Source organism: Scyliorhinus torazame, chromosome 12 (genome assembly GCF_047496885.1).
Source record: "Scyliorhinus torazame isolate Kashiwa2021f chromosome 12, sScyTor2.1, whole genome shotgun sequence".
Classification (NCBI taxonomy): Eukaryota; Metazoa; Chordata; class Chondrichthyes; order Carcharhiniformes; family Scyliorhinidae; genus Scyliorhinus; species Scyliorhinus torazame.
The window spans coordinates 157,309,992-157,322,620 of NC_092718.1; the positions used below are offsets into that span (position 1 = coordinate 157,309,992).

Here is a 12,629-nt window from a genome sequence, read left to right on the forward strand (position 1 = left end):
AGCTGCAGTAGAGTTCCAACGGGTTTCATCGACTCAGCGCAGTCTCCCCACGTACGAGTTTTCTTTTGTTTTCGATCTTGCTTTGTCTGTTTCTTGTGTAACTTTTCTAGTAAGTGTTCTGAAGTCACCTGAGACCATATATTATTCCTTGAGTCTGAATAAAGCTCGTACTCTTATAGTTGAAATAGATGCTTTATTTCTATGAGTTTGTTCTCTCACCAGCGCTTATAATATGTTACATCTGAGCTGCCTGTCTATGTCCTGCTCACCAGCTGCCGTTCCTGTGAAGAGTGTCTTGACTTCCTTTTTGTCTATGTATATATACATCTCTGGTGCTCCCGAGAGTTACTTAGTTGTAGTGTATTTACATTAACCCCTTGTGTATATACAGTGATGCAGATCACTACACCACACACACACAGGCCAATGTGGGAAGATGGCCGCCGGCCGCGCAGCCCTGAAGTTCCAGGACAGTGACATGGAGATACTCCTGGCTGCCGTGGAGCAAAGGAGGGAGGCCCTGTACCCTGAACACGGCCGCAGGGTCGCAGCCAAAGCCACCCGCCGCCTGTGGGACAGGTGGGAGAAGCTGTCAGCGCCATAAGCATAACACCCAGGACAGGCAGCCAGTGCCACAAGAAGCTCAACGACCTAGTCAGAGCAGCCAGGGTGAGTACCCCCACTGTGCCCATGGCTTCAACCCCCCAACTGCCACACATGTACAACCCCAACTGTGATCCACATGGCTGCACCCACCCACCCATGCCAGCTGCATTGGCATGATAACCTCTGAACCTATGCCAACATACATCCAACCGCTGGGCTGCAAGTATATGTCCGCCTAACACTGCTGATCTTTTTGTGCCCCTCCCCCCGCCCCAGGACAAGTGCGCCCTTAACAACCGGGAGCATGCCAGGACCGGAGGGGGTCCACCTGAATTGCGCCCCCTAACCGTACATGAACAGAGGGCACTGAACCTCGCAGGCTGACCCAAGAGGTTGCCGATGCCAAAATCGGGGGTGCACCACTAAGTGAGAGACCCCTGCCTGCCACCCCCTTCCCCACCCTTACATCCCTTTTCCCCCCTCCCCCCCCCACTTCCATCCCTTCTTTCCCCCCCTTTCCACCCCCCCTTCCTCACACCACCCCCTCAGCCCCATCTGCGTGTCTCACCATGCATGCTGTATTGTGTTTTGCAGGACTACCCGGCAATCGACCCGTCCCAGCGGATGCAGCCTGCCCCCCAGCCGGTGCCAGTGCGGCCACAAGGAAGGGATTGACCCGGGCTATCAGGCGTAGCCCTCTGCTATACAGTGCAACGACGGCAATGACCTAGGGACTCATCAAGCGATGGGGAGGGCAGCCAAAGCAACAGCCCCCTGTCCCAGTCGAGTCACGACACCACAACACAGGGGATGGAGACAGAGGGCACAGATGGGCGGGACACCACGATACAGGGGACCTACACCGATGAGACGGACACACATGACACACCAATGGGGGCGACGGTGTTGGACATGGGTCGCAGTATGCAAGGCCTGGGGCTTTTCATGCAGGCGGCGTCCGTGGCCCAGGACATGGCTGCCCTCTCACAGGCAGCCATGAGCCCAAGCCAGCTGTAGATCGTGGCAGCACTTAGCACCGTGGCCCAGTCTCAGCAGGCAATGGCCCAATCTCAGCAGGCAGTGGCCCAGTCTCAGCAGGCAGTGGCCCAGTCTCAGCAGGCCATTGCTGAGAGCATGGGCGCTATTGCCCAGGTGCTGGCTGGCGTCACCCAGACACAGACAGGGATGGCCAACTCCCTGAGCTCCATGGCTGCAAACTTGCAGACCCTTGTCGATACCAGAGCGGGCATTCAGGACTGGCAGCGCCAGGTGCCAGGGGTGCCTCGGGTGCTGGATCCGCTCGCGCCCCCATCCCATGGAGAGCCCCGGGGGTCACCGGGCACCCAGAGGGAGGAGGAGGAGCTGGTGCCCGTTCCTGGTCCCCCTGCACAGGAGGTCTCAGAACACTGCGACACCTCGGTCTCCCCCCCCCCCCTTCCTTCCGTCCCATGTGTGTCTGGTGGGCAAAAGGCAGAACAGGGTGGTACAACGCTATCCCGGTTGCCCGATGAGCAGCCTGGCCCATCCAGGCAGGGCTGCCCCAGGAAATGGCCGCCAAAGGGGACCCTAGTCACAGGGCAGGAATCACAGGAGTCAACCTCCAGTTCTGCTGTACCATCTGGGGAACCACATGGACATGGTCATAGGGCCCGTAAAGCCAGAAAAGTAGACACTGAGTAAGTTGGCATGGGTGCAGGGCACAGACTAGTTATAGGGGCTAGGGCACGTGTATGAACTGTTTGTCATTAAACACACTTTTGCACCTACGGAAGCTGCCTCTGTGCTCTGTCCGATGCGTGCAGGGGTGGGGTGGGAAGTGTGCGCCTCAGTTAGGGGTGATAAGACGTCGGGCTCAGGTGAGTGTGGGGTGTGCCCTCCCCCCCCCCCCGGGTCGCAGGCGCCACCCCGCCCCTGGGCAGTCGACGGATCCGTGCACTGCAGTGTCCAGGCCGCATGCAGGGACCTCCGAGGTGGAGGGTGTTACTGTGGCCATGAGTCAGACATTGTCTAACGATGTAGAGCCCAGAGCTCATCGCAGAGCGGGTTGTCATCATCCTCCATGCCATGCAATAGACCCGCCTCCACTGGTGACCGTCTGAGCCCTGCCCGTTGTGCCGCGGGTGGATGTGTAATGGAGGGGTGGTGTGCATGCGGGTGGTTGGTGGTGGGCGGGGTTAGGGGGGTCGGTGATGGGCGAGGTGAGGGTGGTGGGGGGGTGCCGTACTGTGCCATCCGTGCCCATACTCAGCAAATCTTCCCCCCCCTCCCAGTCTGTGAACCGTGAGGCTACCAACTCGTCTCCTGCTCGATATCGTTGGGCAGCCATATCGCTTGTCCAGCCCATATGTCTCATACATTGCGCCCCCTCCATATCCTTCTCATCTGGGGAGGCATATCCTTTGTCGTGTTCCCCCCCTCCCCTCCTCCTCATTCTCCTCTGCCTCGAGCACATCGCCCCTCTGCTGGGCTATATTGTGCAGGACGTAGCAGACCATGACGGGGCAGCCGACCCTCTCCGTCGGGTATTGGAGGGCTCCTACAGAGTGGTCAAGACACCTGATGCGCACCTTCAGCAGCCCAAAGCACCTTTCGATCACACCCCTGGTTGCACATTGGGCATCGTTGTAGCGGGTCTCCGCGTCGGTCTGTGGCCTCCATAGAGGCGTCATCAGCCACGACCGCAATGGGTAACCCCTGTCGCTCAGCAAACAGCCCCGCCGCCGGGTGGGTGTCCCTCGAACATGTGGGGATGAACGATTGTGCCAATATGAACGAGTCATGTACACTGCCCGGGTACCGGGCGTAGACGTGCAGGATCATCATCTGGTGGTCACAGATCACCTGCATGTTCATGGAGTAGGTCCCCTCCCTATTCATTAACACGGCCCTGTTACCCGATGGTGGCCACATGGCGACGTGCACTCCATCGATTGCCCCCTGGAACATGGGGATCCTGGCAACCGCGGCAAAGCCTGCTGCCCGGGCATCCTGGTGGGTGTGGTCCACAGGCAACTGAATGTAGCGCTCTGCCCTGTCGGACAGGGTGTCGGTCACTGCAGAGATGCACCTGTGCACCGATGCCGGACAGGACCCACTCGCTGACTGGAACAACCCCGTGGCATAAAAGTTCAGGGCAACCGTCACCTTGACGGCCACCGGGAGAGGATGTCCACCCTCAATCCCACGCGGTGCCAGATGTGCCATCAGATGGCAGATATGGGCGACGGTTTCCCAGCTCATCCGGAGTCTCCTCCTGCATGCCCTGTCCGGGAGGTCCTGGAAGGACATACGGCACTGGCACACATGCGGCCTCATCGGGCGCCTCCGATGCCGTGCCACCACCTCCACCTCTTCCTCATCCAGTCGGGTGGGCGGCCCTCGAGCCTGGGCGGCTGCCACCTGCCCCTCTGCGGCATGCTCCTCTGCGGCAGCCTCCGCCGCCTCCCTGTCACCCCCTGCTCCAGCTCCCATAGGACTTCATGCAGGGCAGCGGCCCCCACCACGGCAGCCAACATCGCTGGGTGATGACCAAATGTGACGGTGTGCAGGGCGTGGGGGCAGACGACATTTCATCATTGCAAATAACCCCCCTCCACAACCAGGTGCCATGGGCTACATGGCCGCCACTGTTGCGAGCTGGCACTTAGCCACGCATAAACCTAGCCCCCGGACCCACCCCGACCCCTCCCCGACACCCCTCCACCACGTGTCCCCCCCCCCCCCCCGACACCAGCACCGACACCGACCCGCCGGGCGGCCTCCGCCCCCGACAATGGCACACCCCGCAGCCACGGCCGTGCCGTCTCGACATCTGTGCGTCCCCCCCAAGCCGACCCCTACCTCCTCCTTCGTGGGCGTCAGCCAGCACGGCTGGTTGTCGCTGTTCAAAAGGATGTTTGATTTACGTCGGTGTGATCCGGCGGGACTTCGGCCCATCCGGGCCGGAGATTCGCTGCAGGCCCGGGGACCAATACGTTGCACCACTTCTGCCGATTCTCCGACCCGCGCGGTGCACTCCGCGTTGGCATGATTTTGGCCGGGTCGGAGTGTCGGAGCCCCGGCGTCGGAGCGGCATGGCGGGCTTCTCGCGCCCCCATGGCGATTCTCCGACCCGGCGCAGGATCGGAGAACATCGGCCCAGGTGTCTCCATATTATACTCTTTTAACAAAACAAATGATTTTAAAAGACAAATGAGTGAGGGGGGTGTTAAGGCGACAGCCTCTTGGTGGGGCACCCCCCCTGCAGCCACAGACAGACAGTCTGCTCCTGGGTCTGAATAAGGTGGCTGTCAACGGGTCCAGACATCGGAGGGCTGAGGGGTTCATCCGGAAACTGCAGCAACCAAAAACACATCTGGAAAGGAAACTTAAAACAGCAAACTAAAATGTGATTGGAGAGGTTGATAACCCCAGCACCCATGGTGTGTTTAACTAATCAAACTAAAATATAATTCCTGGCCGTGATGATGGACACGATCTCTCACCGCTCGTGGAAGACTGCTATCATAGAGTATGTTGTCTATTTCATGTGCTCAAAGTACTGAATTAAACAATGTCCTTGCCCTGTGTGCCCCAACAATATGATTAGCATACCATTAACAGTCCACCCGGCCGGTGGACAGGACATAGCCATGGATGGTGATGGTAAAGTCTGAAGGAAAAGCTGCACATTTGCCAATTGCAGGAGCTGTATCATAATAATAATCGCTTGTCACAAGTAGGCATCAATGAAGTTACTGTGAAAAGCCCCTCGTCGCCACACTCCGGCGCCTGTTCGGGGAGGCTGGTACGGGAATTGAACCCTAGCTGCTGGTCTTGTTCTGCATTACAAGCCAGCTGCCTTAGCCCACTGTGCTAAACCAGCCCCAGTTTGGTGAGATTTCCTTCAAAGTATCCAATTGCTTCGACAGTTCTCCTTGCAACCTCACCAGTGTTCTCTAACACACTCTCATCTACGTTGTGTTTCGATCCAATTGATACCAAGGGCTGAAATCCTGATTGATGTGTGGTGGAACCAGCAAAATGCCAAGGCAATTCTCAACCAGGAAAATTCATGGTATTCTGTCAATGCTCACATCTTGGTCACTTTGCTGAGGTAACAAAAGATGACAAAGGTATGTGGGAGCAGTAAGAAACCTGAGAGAGGAGATGGTGGGTTGAAGTATTGATGAAAAACTGTGAAAATAAAGTCAGGAGAAAGCATTGTGTAAAAAAAGTGTGCGAAAATCAAGTCAGCAGAGAGCATAGGAAACATAATCACATGTAATTCTATAGGCAAGGTGACTCATCACCTTCAATCCAGGTAATGACAATGTTTCATCAAACCTTTCCCTCCTATCATTGACAAATGTAACCCAACTTTGTCTTTGAATCATTTGAGATTGGCACTGATGTTCAGAACCCGATAAAACCCACACCTTCTATTTATTAATTATCCAATGAATCTGTCTTACCTGACCCCAGATGGCACCTTCTAATTCAAAGGTTTCTTCAAGCACGTGTAAAAGAGTGAGGAATTTTTTATCTTTATATTCAAAACGTTCTCCAAAGACAGTTGAACAGATAATATTCGAAGTTGCACAGGTTAGAAGGAAATTTGGATCCAAAGGAAGCCCTGTATAAAAGATAATGAATTATAATATTTTTCTAAGAGATGACCCTGGTAATAATAGACATTTTGAAACTTACATGAACAGATTTTCGTGACGGATTTAGCAGCTGACTGAAGGTTGGCTGCTCATTCCACATTTAAAATCCCTCCATTCTCATCTGTTCAAATCTGGGGCCAATGCTTCCCCTTTTTGGGAACCCGGAATCTTGGTTTCCAGTCAATGCAGAACACCGATTATCACCGCAAACCAGATTCTCAGCTGTGTAAACTCTCTTGTTCAAATACTGTCCTGGCTGACTTTCCTTTAGTCATCATCTATTCATTTCAGCACACACAAAACTCTGCTGTGCAAATCCTACTGCACACCAAGTGCCATTCACCTCTCACCCCTGTGCTCGTTGGCTTACATTGAATCTCAGACCACCGACAAGTCAACTTACCATTGACCAGAAACTGAATTGAACTGAACTAACCATATAAATACTGTGGCAAAAATTCAGGTCAAAGACTAGGAATCCTGCGGCAAATAACTCACCTCCTGACTCCTCAAAAGCCTGTCCATCATCTACAAGGTACGAGTCAGGAGTGTGATGGAATACTCCCCATATGCCTGGATGTGAGCAGCTCCTACAACACTCAAGAAGCTCAACACCATCCAGGACAAAGCAGCCCACTTGATTGGTTCAATCCTTCCACCACCGACACACAGTGGCAGCCGAATGTAGCATCGACAAGATGCACTGTGGGAATTCACCAAGGTGCCTTAGGCAGCACCTTCCAAACCCATAACTACTACTATCTAGAAGGACAAGGCCAGCAGATACCTGGGAACACCCCCACCTGAAGGTTCCCCTCCGGGTCATTCACCATCCTGACTTGGATCTACATCACCAATCCTTCACTATTATTGGGAATTCCCTCTCTAACAGTACCGTGGGTGTACCTACACTTCAGCGACTGCAGTGGTTCAAGAAGACAACTGATCACAACCTTCACAAGGGCAGTTATGGAAAGATAACAAATGTTGTCCTAGCCAGTGATGCCCACACCCAGTAAATGAATTTTTAAAAACTGTAAACATATTAGCAGTGTTCTAATCCCTTAATGGCCTCAGTCCTCTATCTCTAAAATCTCCCCCAAGCACTAAAACATAGTAACATAGAAAGTCGGAACAGGAGGAGGCCATTTGGTCCTTCGAGCTGGCCCCATCATTCAATATGACCATGACTGTTCCTCTATCACAGTACCACACACACACTCTCTCACCATACCCCTTGATGCCTCTGTCTTTCGCAAAAGTGGGGCGAGATTCTCTGCCCTCCCAGCGGGTCGGAGAATGGCCGTTGGCCGCCGTGAATTCCGCCCCCGCCGCCCGCCGAAGTCTCCGAAGGGAGAAAAGTCGTCGAGGCGTCAATCGCACCGCAAACCTCGGAGAATGGCACGGGTGGGCGCAAGGCAATGGATTTTGGGGCTGCCGATATTCTCCCGTCCGGATGGGCCGAAGTCCCGCCGACGTGATCACGGGTCACGTCGGCGTAAATCAAAACGCCTTTCAATCGGCGTCAACCTGTGCTCAAGGTTTACGCTGACCAGCGTGGAGGTGGGTGACGGCCTGGGGGGTTGGCCGCTGGAGGGCGATGGCGTGGCCGCAGTCTGAATGTGTGGGGAGAGGTGTGTGTAGGGTTTTGTGTGTGTGTGTGTGCGGCGGGGGGGGGTGGTTAGAGTGGGCTGGGCTCTGTGGGAGTGCCGGGAGGGGGGGTGAGTGCCGGGGAGGAGGATGGGGTCAGTGCCGGGCAGGAGGATGGGGTCAGTGCCGGGCAGGGGGATGGGGTCCGTGCCGGGGAGGGGGATGGGGTCCGTGCCGGGGAGGGGGATGGGGGGGTGGGGGGGTCCGTGCCGGGGAGGGGGGTGGGGTCCGTGCCGGGGGGGAGGAGGATGGGGTCGGTGCCGGGGGGGAGGAGGATGGGGTCCATGCCGGGGAGGTACGTGGGGGGGGGGCAAGTGAGTTGGTCCACCTGGCCAGGTGCCAGCCTCCAACAGTCGGACCCATGCAGTCCATGCCACCTGGCTGGGGGGAGGAGGGGGTATGGGCAATGATGACACGTCGTCGTTCCCCCCACGAGGCCGTCATGTTTTCCGATCAGCCAGCGATGTTGGCCGCCGTGGCGGCAGCCGCTAATATCCATGTTGCCCTGGATGAGGAGGAGGAGGAGGAGCGTGCCAGAGAGGCGGTGCAGGCTGCCGCAGAGGGGCAGGTGGCAGCCGACCAGGCTGGTGGGACACCTGACCGACAGGACGAGGAGGGGGAGGAGGACATCGCGGCCGCACAGCAACGGAGGCACCCGAGGGTGCCCCGTGTGTACCGGCCCCGGCAGTCATACCAGGACCTCACGGTCCGAGAATGCAGGAGGAGACTCCGGATGAGCCGGGAAACCGTGGCACACATCTGCCACCTGCTAGCACACCTGTCACCGCGTGGCACTGGCGGGGGACACCCTCTCTCCGTGTCCGTCAAGGTTACGGTTGCCCTGAACTTTTATGCAACGGGGTCATTCCAGGCACCGAGTGGGGACCTGTCCGGCATATCGCAGACATCGGTGCACCGGTGCATCCGGGCAGTGACAGACGCCCTATATGCCATGGCGCACTACTACATCCACTTCCCTGTGGACCGGGCCAGCCAAGATGCCCGGGCGGTGGGCTTCTCTGCCATGGCCGGGTTCCCCATGGTCCAGGGCGCGATTGATGGGATGCACGTCGCCGTGCGGCCACCTGCAGATAACAGGGCCGTGTTCACCAATAGGAAGGGGACCTATTCGATGAGCATACAGGTGGTCTGCGACCACCGCATGATGTTCCTGCACGTCTGCGCCCGGTACCCGGGCAGTGTACACGACTCATACGTGTTGTCGCGGTCATACATCACCGGCATGTACGGGGGACGCCATCCCCGGCTGAGGGGCTGGTTGCTGGGCGACAGGGGCTATCCATTGCGATCGTGGCTGATGACACCTATACGGAGGCCACGCAATGAGGCGGAGAACCGCTACAATGATGCCCATGTAGCGACAAGGGGAGTGATAGAGAGGTGCTTTGGCGTGCTGAAGATGCGTTTCAGGTGCCTGGACCTCTCTGGGGGCGCCCTCCAGTATCGGTCAGATAGGGTCGGCCGCATCATTGTGGTATGCTGCGTCCTGCACAATATAGCCCAGCAGAGGGGCGATGTGCCGCAGGCAGAAGAGGGCGGAGTGGAGGAGCAGCAGGAAGAGGCGCAGTCCTCCCCAGATGAGGGGGATGGGGGCAATGGTCAGGGCAGACGGGCTAGACACGGGTGGGTGGCTGTCCACCGTTACCGGCTGGGCCAGCGGGCACGGGACAGGCTGATAGCCGCCCGCTTCACTGACTAGATGGGCGTGGGAATCGGGTAGTATGGCCACAGACCGCACACCATGGCAACACCCGACCACCCACACCCCGCACCCATCCACCCACCCAGCACCCTCACCCCCCTCCCCAACCCCACCCACCCCACCCGCATGCACACCACCCCCCCATTGCCGATCCACCTGCGGCACAACGGCCGGGCTCACACAGTTGCCGGTGGACGCGTGTCTATTGCAGGCCATGGAGGATGATGACAACCCGCCTTGCGATGAGCTCCTGGCTCCACATCGTTGGACTATGTCTAACCCATGGCCACAGTACCACCATCCACCCTGACCATCCCTGAATGCGGCTGTGACACTGCTGCGCACGGTCCCGTCTTCTGCCCGGGGGGATGTTGATGGCGGCCCAGGGGGAAGGGGGCAGACTCATCTGGGGCTGAGGTAAGACCACCCCTCACACACACACTTGCGCTCAACGTACATGACACCCCCGCACACTTTGGACAGAGCACAAAGGCAGCTTCTGCAGGTGTAACATTGACTTTAATAACGAACGGAGTTCATGTACGTGCCCTAGCCCCTAAAACTCATCTGTGCCCTGCACCCGTGCCAACTTACTCAGTGTCTAATTGTTTGGCCTTACGGATCCTATGACTATGTCTACGTGGTTCCCCAGATGGTACAGCAGAACTGGAGGTGGACTCTTGTGATTCCTGCCCTCTGACACGGGATCCCTTTGGCGGCCGTTTCCTGGGGCGTCCTGGCCTAGATGGGCCAGGGTGCGGCCCGGGCAACTGGGATGGCGAGCTGCCAGCCTGTCCTGCCCGTTGCCCACCCGATGCACCTGGGACGGAAAGGGGGGAGTCCGAGGTGTTGAGGTGTTCTGGGACCTCCCCTACAATGGGACCCAGAACAGGCCCCAGCACCTCCTCCTCCCTCGGGGTGCCCGATGGCCCCCAGGACTCTGCATGGGTGGGGGATGCGAACGGACTGGCCATCCGACGTCCCCCCGACATCTGCCGCTGCCAGTCCTGGAGGCCCGTGCTGGTATCGACAGGGGTCTGCAGGTTTGTAGCCATGGAGCTCGGGATTGGCAAACCCTGTCTGTGACTGTACGACGCCAGCTCGCACATGGGCAATGGCGCCGATGCCCTCAGCAATGGCCTGCAGAGACTGGGCCATGGCCTGCAGAGACTGGGCCATGGCCTGCTGAGACTGGGCCATGGCCTGCTGAGACTGGGCCATGGCGTTGAGCGCCTCTGCCATCTGCCGCTGGCTCATGGCCTCCTGTGAGAGGGCAGCCATGTCCTGGGCCACAGACGCTGCCTGCACGGAAAGCCCCAGGCCTCGCAAACCGTTCCCCATGTCTGACACCGTCGCACCCATTGCCTCCACCGCGGACGCCACCCGTGCGGTGTCGGCCTGGGTGGCACGCATGACCGGCACCACTCCCAGCTCCTGGACGCGGGTGGACTCCTCCACCTGCGACTGCAGCCGCCGCAAGCCGGCCGTCACCCTCTTCGTTCGTCTCCGGTTCGGTGGTTGCATCGGATCTATGGGTGGGTGTGGTAACTCCAGGAACCCAGGATCCCTCTGGGCGGCAGATGTTCGCTTGGGCTGGGCTTCCCTCCGACCGCCCGGCCCCTCTGCTGCTCCTATCTCCACCTGCTGTACCAGGACAGCTGTGTTGTGCGCACCAGTGAGTGTACCATCACTAAAGTGCCCAACCGAGGTGAGTGTTTCTGCGATGGTGGAGAGTGTTGGTGACAGCAGTGGCGTTGTGTCGTGCTCTTCGTCCCACTCTGAGTCCATGGCACGTTGGGGTGGCAGTTCGTCTCCGCCCATCCAATCTGTGTCACTGTCCTGTATTTCAGTTTCCTGGGTAGTGGTGTCCTGGGTAGGGGTGTCCTGGGTAGTGGTGTCCTGGGTAGTGGTTTCGTGGCTTGGCTGTGACGGGGGCCTGTGGCTGCCCCACTCGTCGCTGGGTGGCACACGCCTGCGTCGTCGGACCCGCACGAGACGGGGGCGTCGTCTCCCTGTTGCTCCAGGTCTCTCCATCTCCAGTGGTCTCCAAGGGGCATCCTGCGGGCGTCGCATGCCAGAGGGTCCGGGTCTCTCCATCTCCAGTGGTCTCCAAGGGGCATCCTGCGGGCATCGCATGCAAGAGGGTCTGGGTCTCTCCGTTTCCAGTGGTCTCCGAGGGGCATCCTGCGGGCGTCGCATGCCAGAGGGTCCGGGTCGCCCGTGGTCTCCGAGGGGCATCATGCGGGCGGTCTGCATCTGCGGGGATGGGTGCCTCGACGTTTGCTCCTGCGATACACAATGAAGCATGCATGGTTAGACATCAGGCAGTGATCAGGTGATATGGGGGAGGGGGATATAGGGGAGGGGGGATATGGGGGAGGGGGTTATGGGGGAGGGGGATATGGGGGACGGGCTGTCGGTGGCTCATTTGCTGGTGGGCCCCCGACCTCTGCATCAGCAACCTCCCGGTCCTCAGGTCCGCCAGCCAGTTCCAGGGCCCTTTCCTCGTGTTCGGTCAGTGGCCTCTCATCAGCGGGGCCTCCTCCAGTCCTCACATGCTCCCTGGTGTTGTGTGCGCGTTTCTCCTGGGGGGGGGGGGGGAGGGTGGAGGGGGGTGGTGGCAGGGGTGAAAGGCAACAGTGTTAGACAGCAGGTATATGAATGCACGCCATCGGTTGCGCGTGTATTGCAGAGGTTAAGGTTAGGACTGGATTCACTTGGGGAAATGGGGGGAAGGCGGATATGGGGGAGGGGGGGATATGGGGAGGGGGGATATGGGGGATATGGGGAGGGGGATATGGGGAGGGGGGATATGGGGGAGGGGGGATATGGAGGATATGCGGGAGGGGGGATATGGGGGAGGGGGGATATGGGGGAGGGGGGATATGGGGGGGTGATAGGGGGGATATGGGGGAGGGGGGATATGGGGGAGGGGGGATATGGGGGAGGGGGGGATATGGGGGATGGGGATATGGGGGAGGGGGGATATGGGGGACGGGGGA

The 12,629-nt window shown here is 58.4% G+C and overlaps 1 protein-coding gene and 1 pseudogene across 4 annotated transcripts in view; one reads left to right on the forward strand and one right to left on the reverse strand.

Annotated features, from left to right (window-relative positions):
* LOC140387110 (cytochrome P450 2D17-like) overlaps window positions 1-12,629 on the forward strand; it is a 294,894-nt pseudogene that overhangs the window by 169,224 nt on the left and 113,041 nt on the right.
* Window positions 1-12,629, reverse strand: part of LOC140386683 (cytochrome P450 2D17-like) — a 209,935-nt gene that overhangs the window by 106,234 nt on the left and 91,072 nt on the right. For all 4 annotated transcript variants that reach the window (XM_072469236.1, XM_072469238.1, XM_072469237.1 and 1 more), the window contains one exon: window positions 6,060-6,220. In XM_072469236.1, coding sequence (XP_072325337.1) covers window positions 6,060-6,220 — 161 coding nt within the window. The remainder of the gene's footprint in view (window positions 1-6,059; window positions 6,221-12,629) is intronic.